The following is a 16283-nucleotide window of genomic DNA, read 5'->3' as shown; positions in this document are numbered from 1 at the left end:
TGACAGATTGATGCCTCAGCATCACACCTGCCTCTCGCCGCTGCTCTAGCGCGACAGGCCCCAAGGACGTCTGTGTTAGATGCAAGCCACTGGGGATAGGAGAGTCCCGGCCCCTCCAGCTCTGCAGGGTCCCAGGCCCGGAGGTTTGAGCCAATGGTGAACATATAATCTGTGTGGACACAAGGGGGGGTTGGCTTGAGCCAGGACTTGCACTGCTGTGTAGACAGACCATCAGCCCCCCACCTGTGATGATGGTCCTGATGAGGCGCCCTTCATCCTCTGCTTTGCACCCCAACATGCCCTCAAAAGCATCATCAAGGGGCCTTTCCATCTCTTCCACCTTCACCTTCTGCTCCAGCAACTGGGCCTCTCTGCTTGCTGCACAGGGGAAGGAGTAAGAACATTAGAGTCGGATCCAAGTGGATGCTCTGGGGCCATGTAACCTGACTCAAGTGGGGCAGGGACTGGGCGTCCCACCTCTGCCCACACCCTGCCAGGAAAGCTGGCCCCAGGCAGAGGGATACTAGAGCCAGAGGTGGCTCGGGCCAGCTGGAGGGACGGAATCGGTCCCACTGGATTGAGAGTGAACCGGATGGATGCTGCCAGGTGAATTAAGAGGCGAGCAGGTGAAGGGTTAATCTGTGAATGTCCAATAGCCCGTGGCACCCACCAGCCACCTGCACCTCCCTGTCCATCAAACTGCTGCCAAGAGCACCCCCAGTTCTGCCAAGCTCCCTGCTCAGCCCGCTCTGGGGTAGGGGGTGCTTGCCGCTCTGAACCCCGCAATAGTGAAGGGGACACTGGATCAGAGTAGGCCGACTCTGCAATTCATCAGGCATTGCTAGCACTGCTCTGGGGTTGGCAGCTGCGTAGGGGGGCTGCTGTGCCCAGCGGGGGACTTTCAGAGAGCACAGCCCAAAGCACGGAGCGTGGGAGCTTTGCTATTCGGAGACACCATGAGACAAGGCGAGCCCAGAACAGCGGCTAAGAAAAGCCCTTTTGGTAGCTCATCAGTCAGCGAGAGGCTCGTTTCTGCTTCCTGGCTGCAAAGCAGCTCTCGTGTAGACGGGTAGCGACGCCCCGTGGCAGGTGAGGGTGGCGGGGGAGGGTGTCATTGAACCTGGCATTAGAGCGCACGGTGCGTCGCCTCTGCCCTGCTGCCGTCATTGGCATAGCGGGTCTCTGCGGTGAGGAGGCAGAGCCGCATTTCTGCGTGAAGCCAGGCTGGGGGCTGCGGTCGGGAGCAGAACCCCCCAACGGACATTCGCCCCCCAGCCCGTCCAGTCACAGGAGGCACCTGCCTGTGAGATCCTGGATTTGCTTCACGGAGGTTTTCAGCTGCTTTCGAAGCTTGAGCAGGTTCTTCCCCCTGGTGTCCAGCTGCCCTGCCAGATCCTGGGGAGCACCAGGGGAAAGGATAGTCCAGAGACTTCACCCCCAGCCTCACCCGGTGCCTGAGGGGGGCTCGCTTTCCAACACACCCTCCCCGCCAGCAGCAAGACCTCTTTGGGACAGCCTCGCAGCCAATGAGATGCAGAATGCTGCCCCAGCTACTGTCGTCTCCGATGGGCACATGGCCCCTTCAAGGAGCCCAAAGTCCCAGCATGCAATGTGCCCTCAAAGAGCCAGCCTGGGGAGGCGGGGGGGTGCTCCATCAGGGCGTTTACCCACCATGCTGAGCAGCGATCCGCCCTAGCCCAGCCACGTCGTGAGCCTGCTCGGCCACGCAATGCTCCCCCCAGGCCCACTCCCCCTTTACCAGGTTCTCTCGCTTCAGCTGGACGATCTGGGGCTGGAGCCCGTCTTCCCCCTGACGCAGCTGCAGGTCCTGGATCCGGCTCTGCTGCTGCGTGCTCAGCTGCCTCAGGGAGCAGACGTCCAGGCGGAGACTTTCCAGCTCCTGCTCGTGCTGCTGCTGCTGCTCCTGCAGCTGGCTCTCCAGTAGCCTGCGAGGAAAGGCAAGAACTCGGAGGTGCCAGCGATTGGCTCACCAGGCAGGAGGTGGTGAGGCCTCACTGTGCCCCTCCGTGGGGGAGACAGGCAAGTTTCCCCCGTTTTACAGCCAGGGAGACGGAAGCGGGCTCGAAGCAGCCTGCTAAGTCAAAGGCCGAGCTTGGAACAGACCCCAGAAGACTGGACTCTGGAAATTTTTGAAATCTCCACACACTGCATCACGCACTTCCCACCGTCAGCTCTGACCCGGCTCTTGCCACCCAAACCCCGTCTCTCCTCTCCACCACAAATGGGTCCCTGCAACCTCAGACAGCCTGCTGCTCCCCCAGGGCATCCGCCACTCGAGGGCGTGCCCCCGGGGGCGGTTTTTAAGCCTTCCACTGCAGCATTATGGAAAACCCAGACATGGCCGAGACACTGAGCAGGGGAAGCAGGTCTGTAAACAGACTCACTTATTGGAAACCCGGACGGCATCATACGCGTATTTCAAGTCTTCCTCCATCATCGAGTCTTCCTCAGTCATCTTCTCTGGGCTCTTGTTCAACCCCAGGATCTCTGCAATGTTCTGCTGGGGAGAAGGGGGAGACTGAACCCGGCCGTTCAGGCAGCAGACCCCTCCCCACCCCCAGAAACTGCGGCAGCGAGGGATAGGATGGGCGAGACGCTCACCCGGCGCTTGAAGATCTCAAATGGCTTCCTCTCGTGAGCCAGCTGAACCTTGGCCCTGCGCAGCTCCTCGCGGGTCCTGGCCAGGTCCTCGGTGACCACGTTGAGCTGTCCCAGGAGGAGGAGATAAGCCTTCTCGTAGGGGTCCTGGCCATCATCGTCATCCAGCGAGGAGGGAGGGCTGTCGGATCTGATCCTCCTCCACCCGTGCCTCTGCCTCCAGCGGCCCCTCTCCTGGTCCAGGGGCTGAGATGGGGACTGTGGGGAGGAAGGCGCGGGTGGAGAAGGAAGCGAGGAGATGCATTCAAGTACCATCCCTGGTGTGTTGGACGCTGGACACCGAGCCCCCCTCAGACGGGGCCATCTGGCTGCACTGGGCAGGCGATGCCGGACGCCAAGCTCTGCACTAACCCACAGCCCATTGGCACTCTTCAGGAGTGAGCAGAAAGGGCACGCCTGGCATCGGACCGTGGGATGGCAGGACAGGTCGGCCTGGTTAGCCCAGTCGCACACATGGGAACGCTGGGCACGTCTGCCGGGAGGCAGCACAGGGGAGTGGACGCCAGGGTTTAGTCCTGGCTCTGCCACCAAGCTGCGAGCTTGGGCAGCTTCCCCACTGACGAGACCTCACACGGGAGGGGAGGTTTCCGCCACAGGAAGCGCACGGAGCCCTGTGCGACAGGTGCCAGTCAAAGGCCACGTCTTTGCAGGCACTAACTGGGCTGAACCAATGAAATCACCAGCACAGCCCACCCAGTCAGAAGGGCCTGGCTACGATTCCCGGCCCGAGTTTGGTGCCAATGGGACTGGCAGCTGGGTGCCGCTGCCACCACCGAGGGGCAAAGGGCTGGAAGGCATGCTCGGGGACACTGTTCTTACTAAAGGACGAGTGATTCTCGGGCTGCACTTTGCAGCCCCGCTGGGCTGATCCGGAGCAGGGATCGGACAGGATTCTGGGGGGCACGGACGAGAGAGGGAACATCTGGTCCCAGGCAGCTGGCCAGTTCTGAAGAAAGGACTTCCCCCTGCTCCCTGCCCAGGGCAACGCAAACCACAGCATGGCTCGTTCCAGAGCCCAGATGCTCAGCTTCCCACCCGGAGTCAGGGCAGAGCCATGCACCAAAGCCAGGTGCTTGATGTGAAAGCGTCTCACCTCGCTCTGCTGGTCGGCATCATCCCGGGACGGCGCCGTCGACAGAGACGACGGGTAGCTGCATTCAGAGTCCAGGATGCTGTCAGATGAAGGGGACCTTTGGAGGCTGGGGGTTCGCTGGAGTGGGGAGGAAAGGTACAAGGGTGCATTATACGGTGGCTGAAGTTCCAGTCCTTGTTACAGGGGGGCTAGGGCATGGGCAGCAGGGTCAGCATGGGGAGACAGCTCGGACCACACATCAATAGCTTGGAGCGGGCACGTGCTACTGCTCCCTAGCCCAGTGGTGATGGATATGGGGCGGGGTGCCTCTGTCCTCCAGGGGATGTGCTGCCTGCCTGGGAGTCCCGCCATGGGAACCGGAGAGACGTTTGACGTTGTGCAGTCTATATGGTTTTATAAAACCATGATAATAAGTGAATATAATGTAACTCGGATAGTTTTAGAAGAATATGGTAAAAAAAGTGAATATAACGTAACTGAGATATGCTTCAAGCAAAAGGTCTCTTGTAAGGTATAATTACAAAGCTTATAATCTACTGAGTGTGATCATCTGATTTGTATAAATGTACCACTCTTTTATCTAAAACTAGAAATATAAAATAGAACTCTGAGGGCCTATTGTAATTATGTAAAGTGTGGGCCATTAAGGATGGTTTGGAATCTTGATGACTCCCATTGTCTGCAGATGGCTGTATTTACCTGTGAGTCTTCCTGTATGTGTGTGCTGGCAAGTGAGTAATGAAGTCTTGCAGTGACATGTGATCATGTCACCTGAACTGGAATCCATCTTTAACCTGGTGCTTTTCCAGTGAGGGGTGGTGGAAACCCAGAGGGACAAAGGGTTCCCGCCTTATGCAAAAGATATATAAAGGGGTGGAAGAGAACAAAGCGGGAGAGGAGCCATCATGAAGAATCCCCTAGCCATCACCTGAGCTGCAACAAGAGCTGTACCAGGGGAAAGAATTGTGCCCAGGCCTGGAAGGTGTCCAGTCTGAGAAAAAACTTACTGAAGCATCTCTGAGGGTGAGATTATCTGTATTCAGTTTGAGTAGACATAGATTTGCGCATTTTATTTTATTTTACTTGGTGACTTACTTTGTTCTGTCTGTTACTACTTGGAACCACTTAAATCCTACTGTCTGTATTTAATAAAATCACTTTTTATTTAGTAATTAACTCAGAGTATGTATTAATACTTGGGGAGCAAACAACTGTGCATCTCTATCAGTGTTATAGAGGGCGAACAATTTATGAGTTTACTCTGCATAAGCTTTATACAGGGTAAAACGGATTTATTTGGGTTTAGACCCCATTGGGAGTTGGGCATCTGAGTGCTAAAGACAAGCACACTTCTGTGAGCTGTTTTCAGGTAAACCTGCAACTTTGGGGCAAGTGATTCAGGCCCTGGGTCTGTGTTGGAGCAGACGGGAGTGTCTGGCTCAGCGAGACAGGGTGCTGGAGTCCTGAGCTGGCAGGGAAAACAGAAGCAGGGGTAGTCTTTGCACATCGGGTGGCAGCTCCCAAGGGGGTTTCTGTGATCCAACCCATCACAACGTTCCCCTCTGATCTCCAGGGGAGCAGGGCAGAAGTGGATGGTGCAGCTGTGACATTAGCTTCAGGCTGGGACTTTTCCAGAGAGCTGGAGGTGTCTGGGGGCCAGACACCATGTGGAGTCACTGGGATTTGGACTCCTTGCTGTTTCGAAAGCCCAGCCAGCTTCGTGCCAATGGTGCGGATCTGGTCTCAGCGGCAGGGCACGGATCTGAACACAGAGCGACCCTTGGGCCACCTCCAGGGCGCTTTGCAGAGCCACGGCCGAGCCCTGGGACTGTGCTGTGTCCACTCAGACCAGCAAGGCACCCGCCGCCAGGCTCCTTGCCCACCTATCCGGTCCTGCCCGTCTGAACTCCCTGTGAGAATCCTTCAGCAAGAGCTTTCCTGTGACCCCTTGCCTGGCTCCCCGGAGTATCAGCCCAGCCCGCACTGCTCACCTTGTGGAAGGCCACTTCGTCCTGCAGGTTCTCGCAGCACTGCTCCAGGCGGGCACACTCTTTCACCAGGCTCTGGTAGCGAGCCCTCTCCCCCTCCAGCTGGCACAGCAGCTCCTGGCTCTCCGCTGCCACGCGCCGGCGCAGCTGGTCTGCAGGGGGTGAGGAGGAGGAGAGCAGAGAAGGCAACGTTTGCCTGCTGGCCTGGACCTGGGACAGGCTCTGCTCCCCGCCCAGTGACCACCCTGTGCAGGCTCAGGCCACACTAGACCTTGCCTCTGGGACGAGGTGGGGCACAGAGCTGGGGCCGTGACTGGCAGTAACCAGCCCACCTAGTTTTGGGCCAGTCTCACCCTGCCAGAGCTGGGCTGCCCGGGTGAGCACAGCCGGAGCCTCTCGCTGGGCTTCCATAGAATCCAGCCCCCAGCCGATTCCTGCTGTGCTGGGTGCAAAGGGGCAGGGCAGAGTTTACCTTCCAGCTCCTGCGACTGCTCCATGATCCGCTGGTTTAGAGCGTCCTTCTCTTCCTTCAGATTGGATTTCATGGCTTCTAGCTCAGTCAGGCGCTGGCGGGTGAGAGAGAGAGATGGGCGGTGGGGCCAGACCCTGACAGCAGTCCAGAGCTATGGGGCGAGAAGACCTGCTCTGGGGGTCAGCGGCCAGGCAGGCTCTTTCACATGGGGCCATCACAGGCTGCAGGGCCGGTCCTTCCTCTACCCCACCAGCCAGGGGGCCTGGAGAGTAGCCAGGCCCCCGTGTGGGAGATTTATTGACAGTTTTACTTTTGATGGGCAGCATCAAGGATTTAAGTGTTTGCTTCAATTTTTTAGTCAAATTTTCAGTTGTGGGAACTTCGGTGGCAGGGAGGGGATCAGACAATGCGGAGACCCCGAGAGTTAAAGCTTTACAACTTGAACCCCATCGTCAACTTCTTACGTCAGATATACAAAACAATCCGGGTTTGCTTTCAGAAGGTTAACGTCAAGCAGCGTTTCTGGCCGTCTACATTTCGAGTATCGACGGACGTATTTGATGGTTTGTGCCTACAGGGATATTTATGGTGGTCGACATTTACCGATAAAAAAAATCGACTCCTGCCAAGTCTATGTATAGACTAGCTTGTTAAGTCACCAGAGCTTTGCAACACTAGCAAGGAGCACGCTTGCGTCACCTTCCCCTCTCATGGGTGAGCCAGAGATGATAACCAGCCTACTACTGCTGCCAGCTATTGGAGCTGCCCCGCATGCTCAGTGTTGGGTTTGAGTCACGCCCATTAACCACGGGGATGGGGATCGTTGCTCTTTGGGACCAGGTCTAAGGAAGGGACGTTTAACTCCCCTCAGGGTTACCGCTGGCTGCCCGCTAGCCGGACAGTCAAGGGTCACCCCTGCCTCTGCCCCGCACCTGTTTCAGCTCCTCCATCTCCCGGCCCAGCCTGCCTTCCGAGCTGCTCTTCTCCGACTCCACACGCTGCAGCTGCTCCTGCAGCTCCCGGATGCGCGTCTCCTGCGCCTTGTCCTCCCGCAGCCCCCGCAGCTCGCTGCGCAGCCGCTCCACCTCCTCGCTGTGGGAGGCTCTCAGTGCCGACAGCTGCTCCGAGAGGCTCCGGTTCTCCCTGGCCTGTGGGGGGGCAGCAGTCAAGAGCCGTTTCAGGCCTGCAGGGTCCCAGGGGAGGAACTGGGTGATTCCTATCTGAGCATTAAACAGCGGGGAACCGGGAGGGGGGAAATCCAGAGAAGCTGCCTCGGCCTCATCCCGCCAGGCTGCCCCATCATCCCCCACAAAGCCAAACAGCTCCTCGGAAATGAGGTGCTATCCACAGTGCCCCCCCCAACCCGAGAGGGGTCAGCCCCAGGACACTGCTGGGGAAACTGAGGCATGGGAGGAGGAATGACTTCCCCAAGGCCCACCACTTGGGTGTCAGGGCTGAGAATGGAACCCAGGAGTCCTGACTCCCAGTTTCCTGCTTTACCAGCCCCGGCGTACAGGCCGGTCTTTCCTTGCCTTGGGCCTGGCCTGCCTGCTCCTTGGCACTGGGCCACCTTCTGTTCCCAGGCTCTGCACAGCTCAGAGGAACCCCTCTGGGGCCAGCCTTTGTCAGAGATCCCAGGCCGCTGCCCTGCCCCACCCCGGAGATGTTTGGCCCAAGAGTGCCTGGCTTTTCCCAAGTCCCCTTCGCCCGCTCTCCAGGCCGCCCGATCCACCCCAGAGCAGTGAGATGGGGTTTGCCCCATAGGCCAGAGAGCGTCAGGGACGCAGGTTCGATTTAAAGAAGCCCCTCCCCAGCAGAGAGCAAACCACGAGACACGGGAGGCAGACAGATGGCGGCGCCCGCTGGTAAATATTCAGCGACAGAACACGGCATGCCAGGCACGAGCAGAGCCAGAGACGCTGCTGGGCGGGGGAGGGGGCAGACAATAGGCACCGCAAGGAAATTACACAAGTGGCATCCGCTGGATATGCGGGAGAGGGGTGGGGAGAAGAGAGGTTCGAAGGCTGCCGGGGCATGAGCACATGGTGCCCACTCAGTCCCCGAGGCGAGACCAGAGCAGGGAAAGCCGCTGCCGCTTGCAGCCTTCCTCCAGCCCTACAAAGCCAGCTGCTCCATCTGCACTGCCTCACGCCCCACACCTTCGCTTTCCACTATCCCCCCAAGGGCTGAGCCGTAGGAAGTTAGGTGGGTTCAGAACCAGAAATCTGTCCTGAGCCAAGAGGTCCAGGATCCTGCTCTACCAGAAGAGCCCGATCCAAGTCTCCAGGGACTAGCAGGAAGTCAGGTACTGCTGGGACGGAAAAGAACCGAAGTCTGGCTGCACTAATGGACAGTGCTTCCCAGGAGAAGGGTAGAGGGGCGTTTCCCCCAGGCATCTTCTCAGAGCAGAGTGTATGCACCAAGAACATGCAGAGATGGATCGGAGATTGTCCAGCATCATTAAGGGAGTGAAATGCAGCCACCTCTGGAGTGGAGCATGGCTACTGCTTAACAACTCACAGGAACATTGAGGAGGAGGGGACGATCCAACGTAGACTGCTAGGGGAACTTAGCAAGTTCCCCAGGACTCTCGCAAACATGCCATGAGCAGTCAGCACCTTGCCTTTAAGACTCATCCCAACGCTAGAGGCCCAGGAATCCCCCTGTAGCTCTGGGGCAGCAGGAGGAGCCGACCCACCCACCTGCTCATCCACTTTGCACTGCAGCTGCATCACTTTGATCTCCATGCCTTTGTTGAGCTGTTTGTAGTGCTCCACCGACCGTGCCTCGACCCGGAGCCGTCTCAGCTCCCTGCGAGCCCGCATGCGCCGGCAGCAGCACTGCAGATAGACCACCGACCTGCGCACCCGAAGGTACTTGGTGCGAGCCAGCCAGCCCCTCACTGCGCTCTGGATCACAACAGCTTTCTGGCTTGCCACCATCTGGGGACAGAGCAGATAGAGCAGCCAAGGTTTAGGGCAACACCCATTGCTTTAGGGCAGAAACTCGGCCAGCACACCAGGCGCCAGCAGCTACGTCCTTGCACAAAGAGCAGCCCCAAGGGATCCAAGAACACGCTAGTTAGGAACAACGCTGCACCCCCTGCCTCTCACGCCAAGGATGCCTGTGAGAATAGGAGCCCTGCTTCACGACCAGAGGGTTTACCCACATGGTCTTACTGGAATGAGGCACTTGGTGGCCCCTGAGGAGCGCTTAGGAGCAGACGAGGGGACATTGTTGCAACTGTTCTATCCCGAACCTGAGCCGAGGGGAGGAAGAGAGAAGGGTTGCTAGAGACTGGCGCTGGAATAATTTTTCCAGTGTGGGGGTATTTAGTACTACTACTCCAAGGCAGTTCCAGAACCATGCCCACCCCCTCCACCACACACACACACACACACACGGGAGCAGTTGGCTGGGATCAGATCCAAGCCTGGACTCCAGGACAAGACCAGAGTCAGGCATCGAATTCCTCCCCCTTCGCCCCCCAGCTCTAGTTTGGTTCTGTGGGTTTCTGCCTTTCCACTTCGCAGCCCTCAAGTGCTGCGGGCAGCCTGCCGGCCTCTGAGGACACCCAGGAGATAGTCAGTGCTGATGCCTGGCCTAACTGTGGGTGCTCTGGGGCTGGAGCACCCACCCACCCAAAAAATTGGGAGTGCTCAGCACCCACCAATCAGCTGTTTGGCACTGGGCAGGAGGCACTTGCGGGGGCGGAGCAGGGGTGGGATGAGGCAGGGCACACTGGGGGGGGGGGGGGGGAAGGGGGGGGGGGGCCTTGGAGAAGGGATGGGATGGGGGCGGGGCCACTCAGTTGAGCACCCAGCCGGAAAAGTGAAAGTTGGCACCTGCATGAGGTCAGGTGTGGCTCTAAGACTCTGCCTACACCCGTGCCTACTCCCCGCAGAGGGGCTGTGGGCAGGTGTGGGGCGTGGGCCCCTCCAGTGCGAGCCCCACCGGGAACTGGACCCACGTGAGCCAGCACAATACAACGCAGATCTCCCGAGCCGAGGCGCACGCGCCACCTTCGATATCTGCTAGGAACCTGGTCACTCCTGAGGGTGGGGATGGGGCGGCTCCCAACAGACCCTGATTGGGCCACCAGGCGCCCCATATCCCGGGCAGGAGAGTGGTACACCTGCCTAGGGAGTCGCAGCACTACTTGCTCACACTGCCTGCAGTTTGGGGGGGGGGCTGCCCACAGGTACCCCCTCCCCATGCTGCCAGGTAAGGCCCCACACTCCCTGCACATGCAGGACAGGGAGCTGAGCCAAACAGGTAACTGCTCTACCTCGTGGCAAGAGCCTGCAGCGAGAGGGGGGGTGCATCTTTGCTCTACAGGGGTACTAAGCAAGGGGGTTCCCTCCAGATCCCAGGATGCACCTGCCAGCAAATCCCTCTTCCCCTCCCCCCGCCCCCCCATTACCTGGGGCTCCTGTAACCCATCAGTACCCCCTTCCCCAAGTGCTGCACCCCCTGGGCACTGGGAGCACACGCAGGATGTCCCCCTCTGAAGCTGCCACCACAAGTGGATCCCCAACCCCACGGCTGCGGGCAGGGCTGGTACCTGGCGGTGCAGGCGCCTGGCGAACATGCCGCGGGCGAAGGCCTGGATGGTGACCGCTGCTGCCTGGGTGCGGAGGTACGAGCGCCTGGCCAGGGCCATCTTGAAGTTCTTCTGCAGGGTGAGCGCAGCGCTGGTCCTCCTCAGGCGCCTGGCGAGCCTGCACAACGGGCAACGGGCGCTGGGCATGGGAATCCAGAGCCCACTGGGGCAGGGCAGCAGAACTTACACCCCGCCCCCGTCCCCCCGGGACAGAGTGACCCCCAGCAGCACAGACCCAGGGTCTACCCTAGTCCCTGCAGACCCCCACAGCAGAGACCCAGCATGAGGTCCTGAGGCCGACCCCCCACCTCCCTAGGCTCAGAGCTAGGGCACTGCTCCATTCACCCCCAAATGAGACCCAATCACAGCTGCTATCCTGGCACCAGCTTCTCCTGGCTCCCAGAGTAGGGACATGGGATTTTGAAATGCAGCCACTTCTGGGGTGGAGCGTGGCTAGCTCCAGGTCCCCGCCCAGGCCTCCACCTGCTGTAGCTTTGGGAATGCTGTTTGCCAGCCAGACACTGCATCAGTGGCTCTTAGCTGCCCTGTTCCAGCGGCTGGGTACAGCAAAGGGCTGAGGGTGCCCAGAGATGGGTCTCCAGGGGCCAGATGCCAAGGCAGAGCCACATGAATGCCTGGCTCAACCTGGCAGACGGGGGCAGCACCTCTCACCTCCGGGCCAGGAAGCCCCGGGAAAAGCGCTGGAGGCAGATGGCCGCAGCTCGCATACGCAAGAAGCGTCTTCTCCCCAGCCAGCAATGAAGGCTCTTCTGAATGAAGACGCAGGCTGCTCTCAGCCTCCTGCCACGCAGCTCCTCCAGGAAGGCCACCTGGCCAGCACGGAAGAAGATCTTGCCCTTCCCACACTGGTATTTGCTGGGGTCCTGTGGGAAGAGGATAGCGAGATCCATGACCAGGCAAGTACAATGGGGTGGAGCAAACTCAGCCATGGGTGTTCCTTGCTGCAGGCTTGGATAGCAGCAGCGTGGTGCGGGCCCTTCCTGGCTGGACAGACCCTCCTCCCACAGCTGACAGGAGGGGGCTGCAGCATCCAGATCATCCCAGGGAGAGGGGGATATTAACCCTTTAGACACCCAACACTGAGCTGCACACCGGGAGGGACACGGGCCAGAGGATAAGCCACCTGTTCAGGGTCAGACTGGCAGAGCTGGGGAACAAATCCCCAGATGGTCTCTGGCCTGGGCAGAAAGGAAGCGGCAGCACGCAGAGACCGGGACAGGCCTTGGCCTGCCCAGAGAACGGGGACCCTCAGCTTGGCCACGGGACAAGCCAACGCCAGCTTAGCACAGTACGGTCAGCACCAGCTGGCAGGAGCTCACCCGGCCCACCCATGGGCTCAGATGCCCAGGGCTGGTTGGAAAAAAAACCCTGAGGATTTCAGCCAAAATCCTCAATGTTCCAGTTTGGAAAGGCTGCTGCAATGCCTCTTGGGAGTTGTAGTTCAGGGGCCTCTCGTGCCCTGTGCCTATGGCAGAGGCTCCCAAATGTTGCTCAACGCAGACCCCCTTCCAGATCTGCCAGCTGCCCGCGTCCCCACACCCTTCTCATCACGGATACTCGGTGTTCTTCACACTGCCTGGCTTTAGCCATCGGCCCAGCTTCCACGGTTACGTACAGATCTAGTTAGAGCACAAACAGGTACAACCAAAAAAACCCTAAGTTCTGAGCTCAGACAGACCGGACAGTTGCTTGGCAACTGAACCCGCGCTCTACAGTGATTGGAGGGGAGGGCTTTGTACGTCAGCGTCGCCCTGTATCCGTTCTCATTGGTACGTCTTAGTAAATGTACCGTATTTTATGCAAAAAAATTCCCGGTTTTAAAGCTTTGTCTGAGTAGCCTATTAGGAAAATGCAATAAATCAATCAATAAAATCCCCCATTCCACAATTTCTCCCATGTGCCCCCCAAGAGAGGCTGCATGTACCCGCAGGGGCACGCATCCCGCAGTTTGGGAACGAACCCCTGCCCTAGGAGGGGGGATCCATGGCCAGACTCCTAGGACGAGCCGCTCGTCAGGAAGGCAGACTGGTGCATGGAGGAGAGGCAGCCGGGCACACAGGGGACCCAGCCCACGCCTCTCACCGGGCGATGCAGCGCCGTCTCCACGGGGAAGTTGGTTGGTTTCGGCTGAGTCGATGTTTCCCACAGGAGCAGGTTGTATTGGGCAGAGGGTTGTGGGCCAGGCGCCCTTTGCCCGTCTCTGGGACGCCATGGGAGCAGTGCGACACTGGGCAGGCTAGTCCCGTTTTCGAGGGGTGGGGGGCGGGGACAGATGACTGCAGCACCCGCAGTGACGCCTGGCCCCAGACACCCCCAGCCTGAGGCTATGGCACAATCCAGATGGACTTGAACCACCTGTTTCCTGCCATAGTGACCTCACGGCTAGGAGGGAAGGGCCTATCAAGGCCACACGGCCGGGTGCACCAGCAGGCACCTTCCCGCGGGGCACGGAGGAGCAGGTGGGGTGGCAGGAAAAGCTGGGTGCAGTAGCAGCGAGGGCCTAGAATTTGATCCCCTGCTGCCCCATCCAGGGTTCTCTCCCCCGGCACGGCAACCTGCAGGACTCTTACCTTGAGCAGCCTCTCGAGGACAAGCCGGCAGGTCTGCCTCTCATCACCGCCCATCAGCTCCTCCGGGCGCATCAGAGCCCTGTACCTGCTGAAGAACTCCACGTACGTCCACCTGCGGGGGCACAGAAGCCAGACCCAAAGGGGCGCGTTAGCGAGCGCCAGGGACCCAAATGCTCCGGCAGAGAGGAGGGCAGGCAGGAAACGCCTGGGCTGGCCGTACCTGGATGGATAGCCAGAGGCGCTGATCTGAATGGTTTCCAGGACCCCACAGGCTCTCAGCTGCTCGACTGCTCGCTTGGCGTCAAACCTAGAGCAGAGACAGAGTCAGCGCCCTCTGAGTGAGGGTTCCTTAGAGCTCGTGGTTCGGATCTGCCATCCCCCATGCAGCACACCTGGCTGGCACTGCTCTCGGCCCAAGCCTGGGCAGGCCACCTGCTTGCTGACTGTATCAAAAACAGCATGCAGAGGCGCCCATGGGAACAAGGCCGCTGGTGCTGCAGCTCACAGCCCTGCTGCAGGGCCGTTCCAGACAGCAAGGGAAGTCACCCAGACAGGGAAGTCGCCTGACTCCGCACTGGACCAAGGAGGCGACCAGTTTTGCTACTGCAGAGCCGGTCCCACTCCAGGGGACGGAACACGTTGCTACTAGTTTCACAAGAGTTGCTTGGTGATGCAGGCTCCCCAGACAGCAGGTCTGGCCCTGGCACGTCCAGCTGGAGTCTCTCCCCCTCCAGCCCCTGCCCCATTGCAAAGCCAGGCACTCACTCGAAGGGCCGCTTGCGGTCGTTGGGTTTGATGCAGCGCACGTAGTGGGGCGCGGTGCTGCTCAGGGTCTCCATGAGCTTGTGCAGCGACGCTTTGAACTGCAGGGGACAGAGCGAGCAGGCTTAGGTCTGGGTGTGGATGCCCCAGTGGGGAGCCAGGGCTTGGGAGCAGGCTCTGACCTTGTCCTCAGCAGAGTGAAGATGCTTCTAGATTCCCTGGGGAGGGTTGGGGGCCATGAGCTGCATTTCCCCCGGCCCTCTATGGGCCTAGGCAAAGGGCCCAGACGCTGGGTGGGCAGCCGAGAGCCCTGGACACTGGGTGGGCAGCAGAGAGCACCAGGACCCATTGTCCTAAGCTGAAGGCTGGTCCACAGGAGAAGGGGAACCCCTGAATGCAGCCCCTAGATACCCAGCTGCCCCTTTCCAGGCCACCTCCTCACCTGGCAGCACCATTCAGTGCCTCAGATGCTGATAAGCCTCCGAGCGGCCTGGAGCCAGAGTCCCCAGCCCACCAAGCCCGTGGTCTGCAGCTCAGGCCAGCCCCAGCACGCAGCCGAGTCTGGGAATGTCTGTGTGCTTGGGCCCATCTCTCCCCACCTCCCAGCGAAAGGGTTGGGAGCATCTCACTGACAGGGGCAGAGATCCCTCCCCTGGGAGTCCAAGGCCCCCCGATTTCCAGCTGTGCTGAGCACCGGCTGTCCCCAGAAGCCAGCAGGATTCGGAGGGGCTCAGCACTTCTAAGGCAGAGCCAGGCTGGTCAGATTTCCTGGAGTGGAGGAGGAATGTGTTCAGCACATTGAGAAGCCAGGCGGGGTTTGCACAGGGGTGGATGCTCAGTGCAGCGTTAAAGGGGATAGTGATGGGGGGGGTGCTGAACCTCCCCCCATGGGGAGAGCAGGCGGAACAGGCATAGGACACGCCAGCCCTGCTGGGTACCTGGGTGGAGATGGGTTTCCTGTGCTCCTTGTCAGGAGCTGGCAAAGACCTCCTGCCGGGGCGGACGGTCACCCTGGACCCATGGGACCTGCGGGAGGGTAGGGCGATGCTGCCGTCCCCCTCCTCTGGGAAGAGCTCGGCGAGCAGCGCAGACTGCGTGGGGAGAGAGCAGAAGGATCAGAGCCAGCAGCAGGCCATGAGCGACACCTACTGGCCAGCAGGGGCAGGCAGCCAGCAACCCCGAGCCCTATTGCAATAGGGGCTCCGTGGCCACAGCGCCCTGGCTCCCAGAGCTGCAGTGGCACCGTGGGGAGCCACAGAGCCAGCTGCATGAGAACGGCAGGCCCTGCGGCAGGATGCAGCCCTCCCTGCATCTGTGCCAGTGCCACTCACGGGCAGCTCTCTGCACCAGCTGGGGCATCGGGCAGAGTCTGACCTGCACAGGGCTCAGTCACAGGCCGCACGGATCTGAGCCTGGGGTCAGTCCAGAGCACGCCACGAACCAGCCCATGGCCCCCCCAGCTTAGGGAGCAGTTCATCCCCACTCCCAATAGGGCTAAGTAGCATCCACAGCCCAGGGTCAAGGGCCCCCATTGCAATGCACCAGGTGTCACCCTAGGGCTGCCTCCTTCCATGTCACGTGATGAAACCTGCAGGAAAACATCCAGCCAGAACTGGCAACCTGCAGGCTCCCCCACCGGTCCCCGTGAGCCGCAACTGAGGGAGAGTGGCCTGCATCTCCTACCCCGCGGTACCACTTACCTTCTGCAGGGTCCATGGGATGACAACGAGGGGGGGAGAGAAATGGCAGACGATTAACTTAACAGCAAGGTCACTGTTGCTGTGTCTGCTGGCCTCCCCCGCTCCCCAGGCTAACAGTTCCCAGTGTCTAGCATCCTGCATTGCAACAGTGGCCTGGAGCCCCAGCAGAGAGTGTGCGTGTGCGTGTACACACACACACACACACACAAGCCTGGCCTGTTGGGCTCCCACAGGCCGTTCCCATGCCAGGGGGGTTCTAGCCAGACAGCTGTTTTACAGGTCAGTTTGCAGAGCATGGTTTGGGGGGGGGGGGGGGGGGGGGAGAGGGAAAGAGCGTGGTGGAGGGGGACAGCGCCCATCTGGGGGGGGGGCCCATTTCCGGCCCCCCCCCCCTC

The 16283-nt window shown here is 59.9% G+C and overlaps 1 protein-coding gene across 1 annotated transcript in view; it reads right to left on the bottom strand.

Annotated features, from left to right (window-relative positions):
- Positions 1–16283, bottom strand: part of LOC117869006 (unconventional myosin-Vb-like) — a 51111-nt gene that overhangs the window by 10418 nt on the left and 24410 nt on the right. The window contains exons 14-30 of the mRNA XM_034755458.1: positions 15889–15891; positions 15127–15279; positions 14192–14289; positions 13647–13733; positions 13427–13538; positions 11508–11719; positions 10797–10953; positions 8935–9174; positions 7165–7380; positions 6233–6326; positions 5764–5912; positions 3773–3889; positions 2623–2877; positions 2406–2518; positions 1760–1946; positions 1302–1395; positions 244–378 (exon numbers count right to left, since the gene is read on the bottom strand). Coding sequence (XP_034611349.1) covers positions 244–378; positions 1302–1395; positions 1760–1946; positions 2406–2518; positions 2623–2877; positions 3773–3889; positions 5764–5912; positions 6233–6326; positions 7165–7380; positions 8935–9174; positions 10797–10953; positions 11508–11719; positions 13427–13538; positions 13647–13733; positions 14192–14289; positions 15127–15279; positions 15889–15891 — 2422 coding nt within the window. The remainder of the gene's footprint in view (positions 1–243; positions 379–1301; positions 1396–1759; positions 1947–2405; positions 2519–2622; positions 2878–3772; positions 3890–5763; positions 5913–6232; positions 6327–7164; positions 7381–8934; positions 9175–10796; positions 10954–11507; positions 11720–13426; positions 13539–13646; positions 13734–14191; positions 14290–15126; positions 15280–15888; positions 15892–16283) is intronic.

This window comes from Trachemys scripta, chromosome 22 (assembly GCF_013100865.1).
Source record: "Trachemys scripta elegans isolate TJP31775 chromosome 22, CAS_Tse_1.0, whole genome shotgun sequence".
Taxonomy (NCBI): Eukaryota; Metazoa; Chordata; order Testudines; family Emydidae; genus Trachemys; species Trachemys scripta.
Note: the sequence above shows the minus strand (reverse complement) of the source record. Positions and strands in the feature narration are given on the sequence as shown.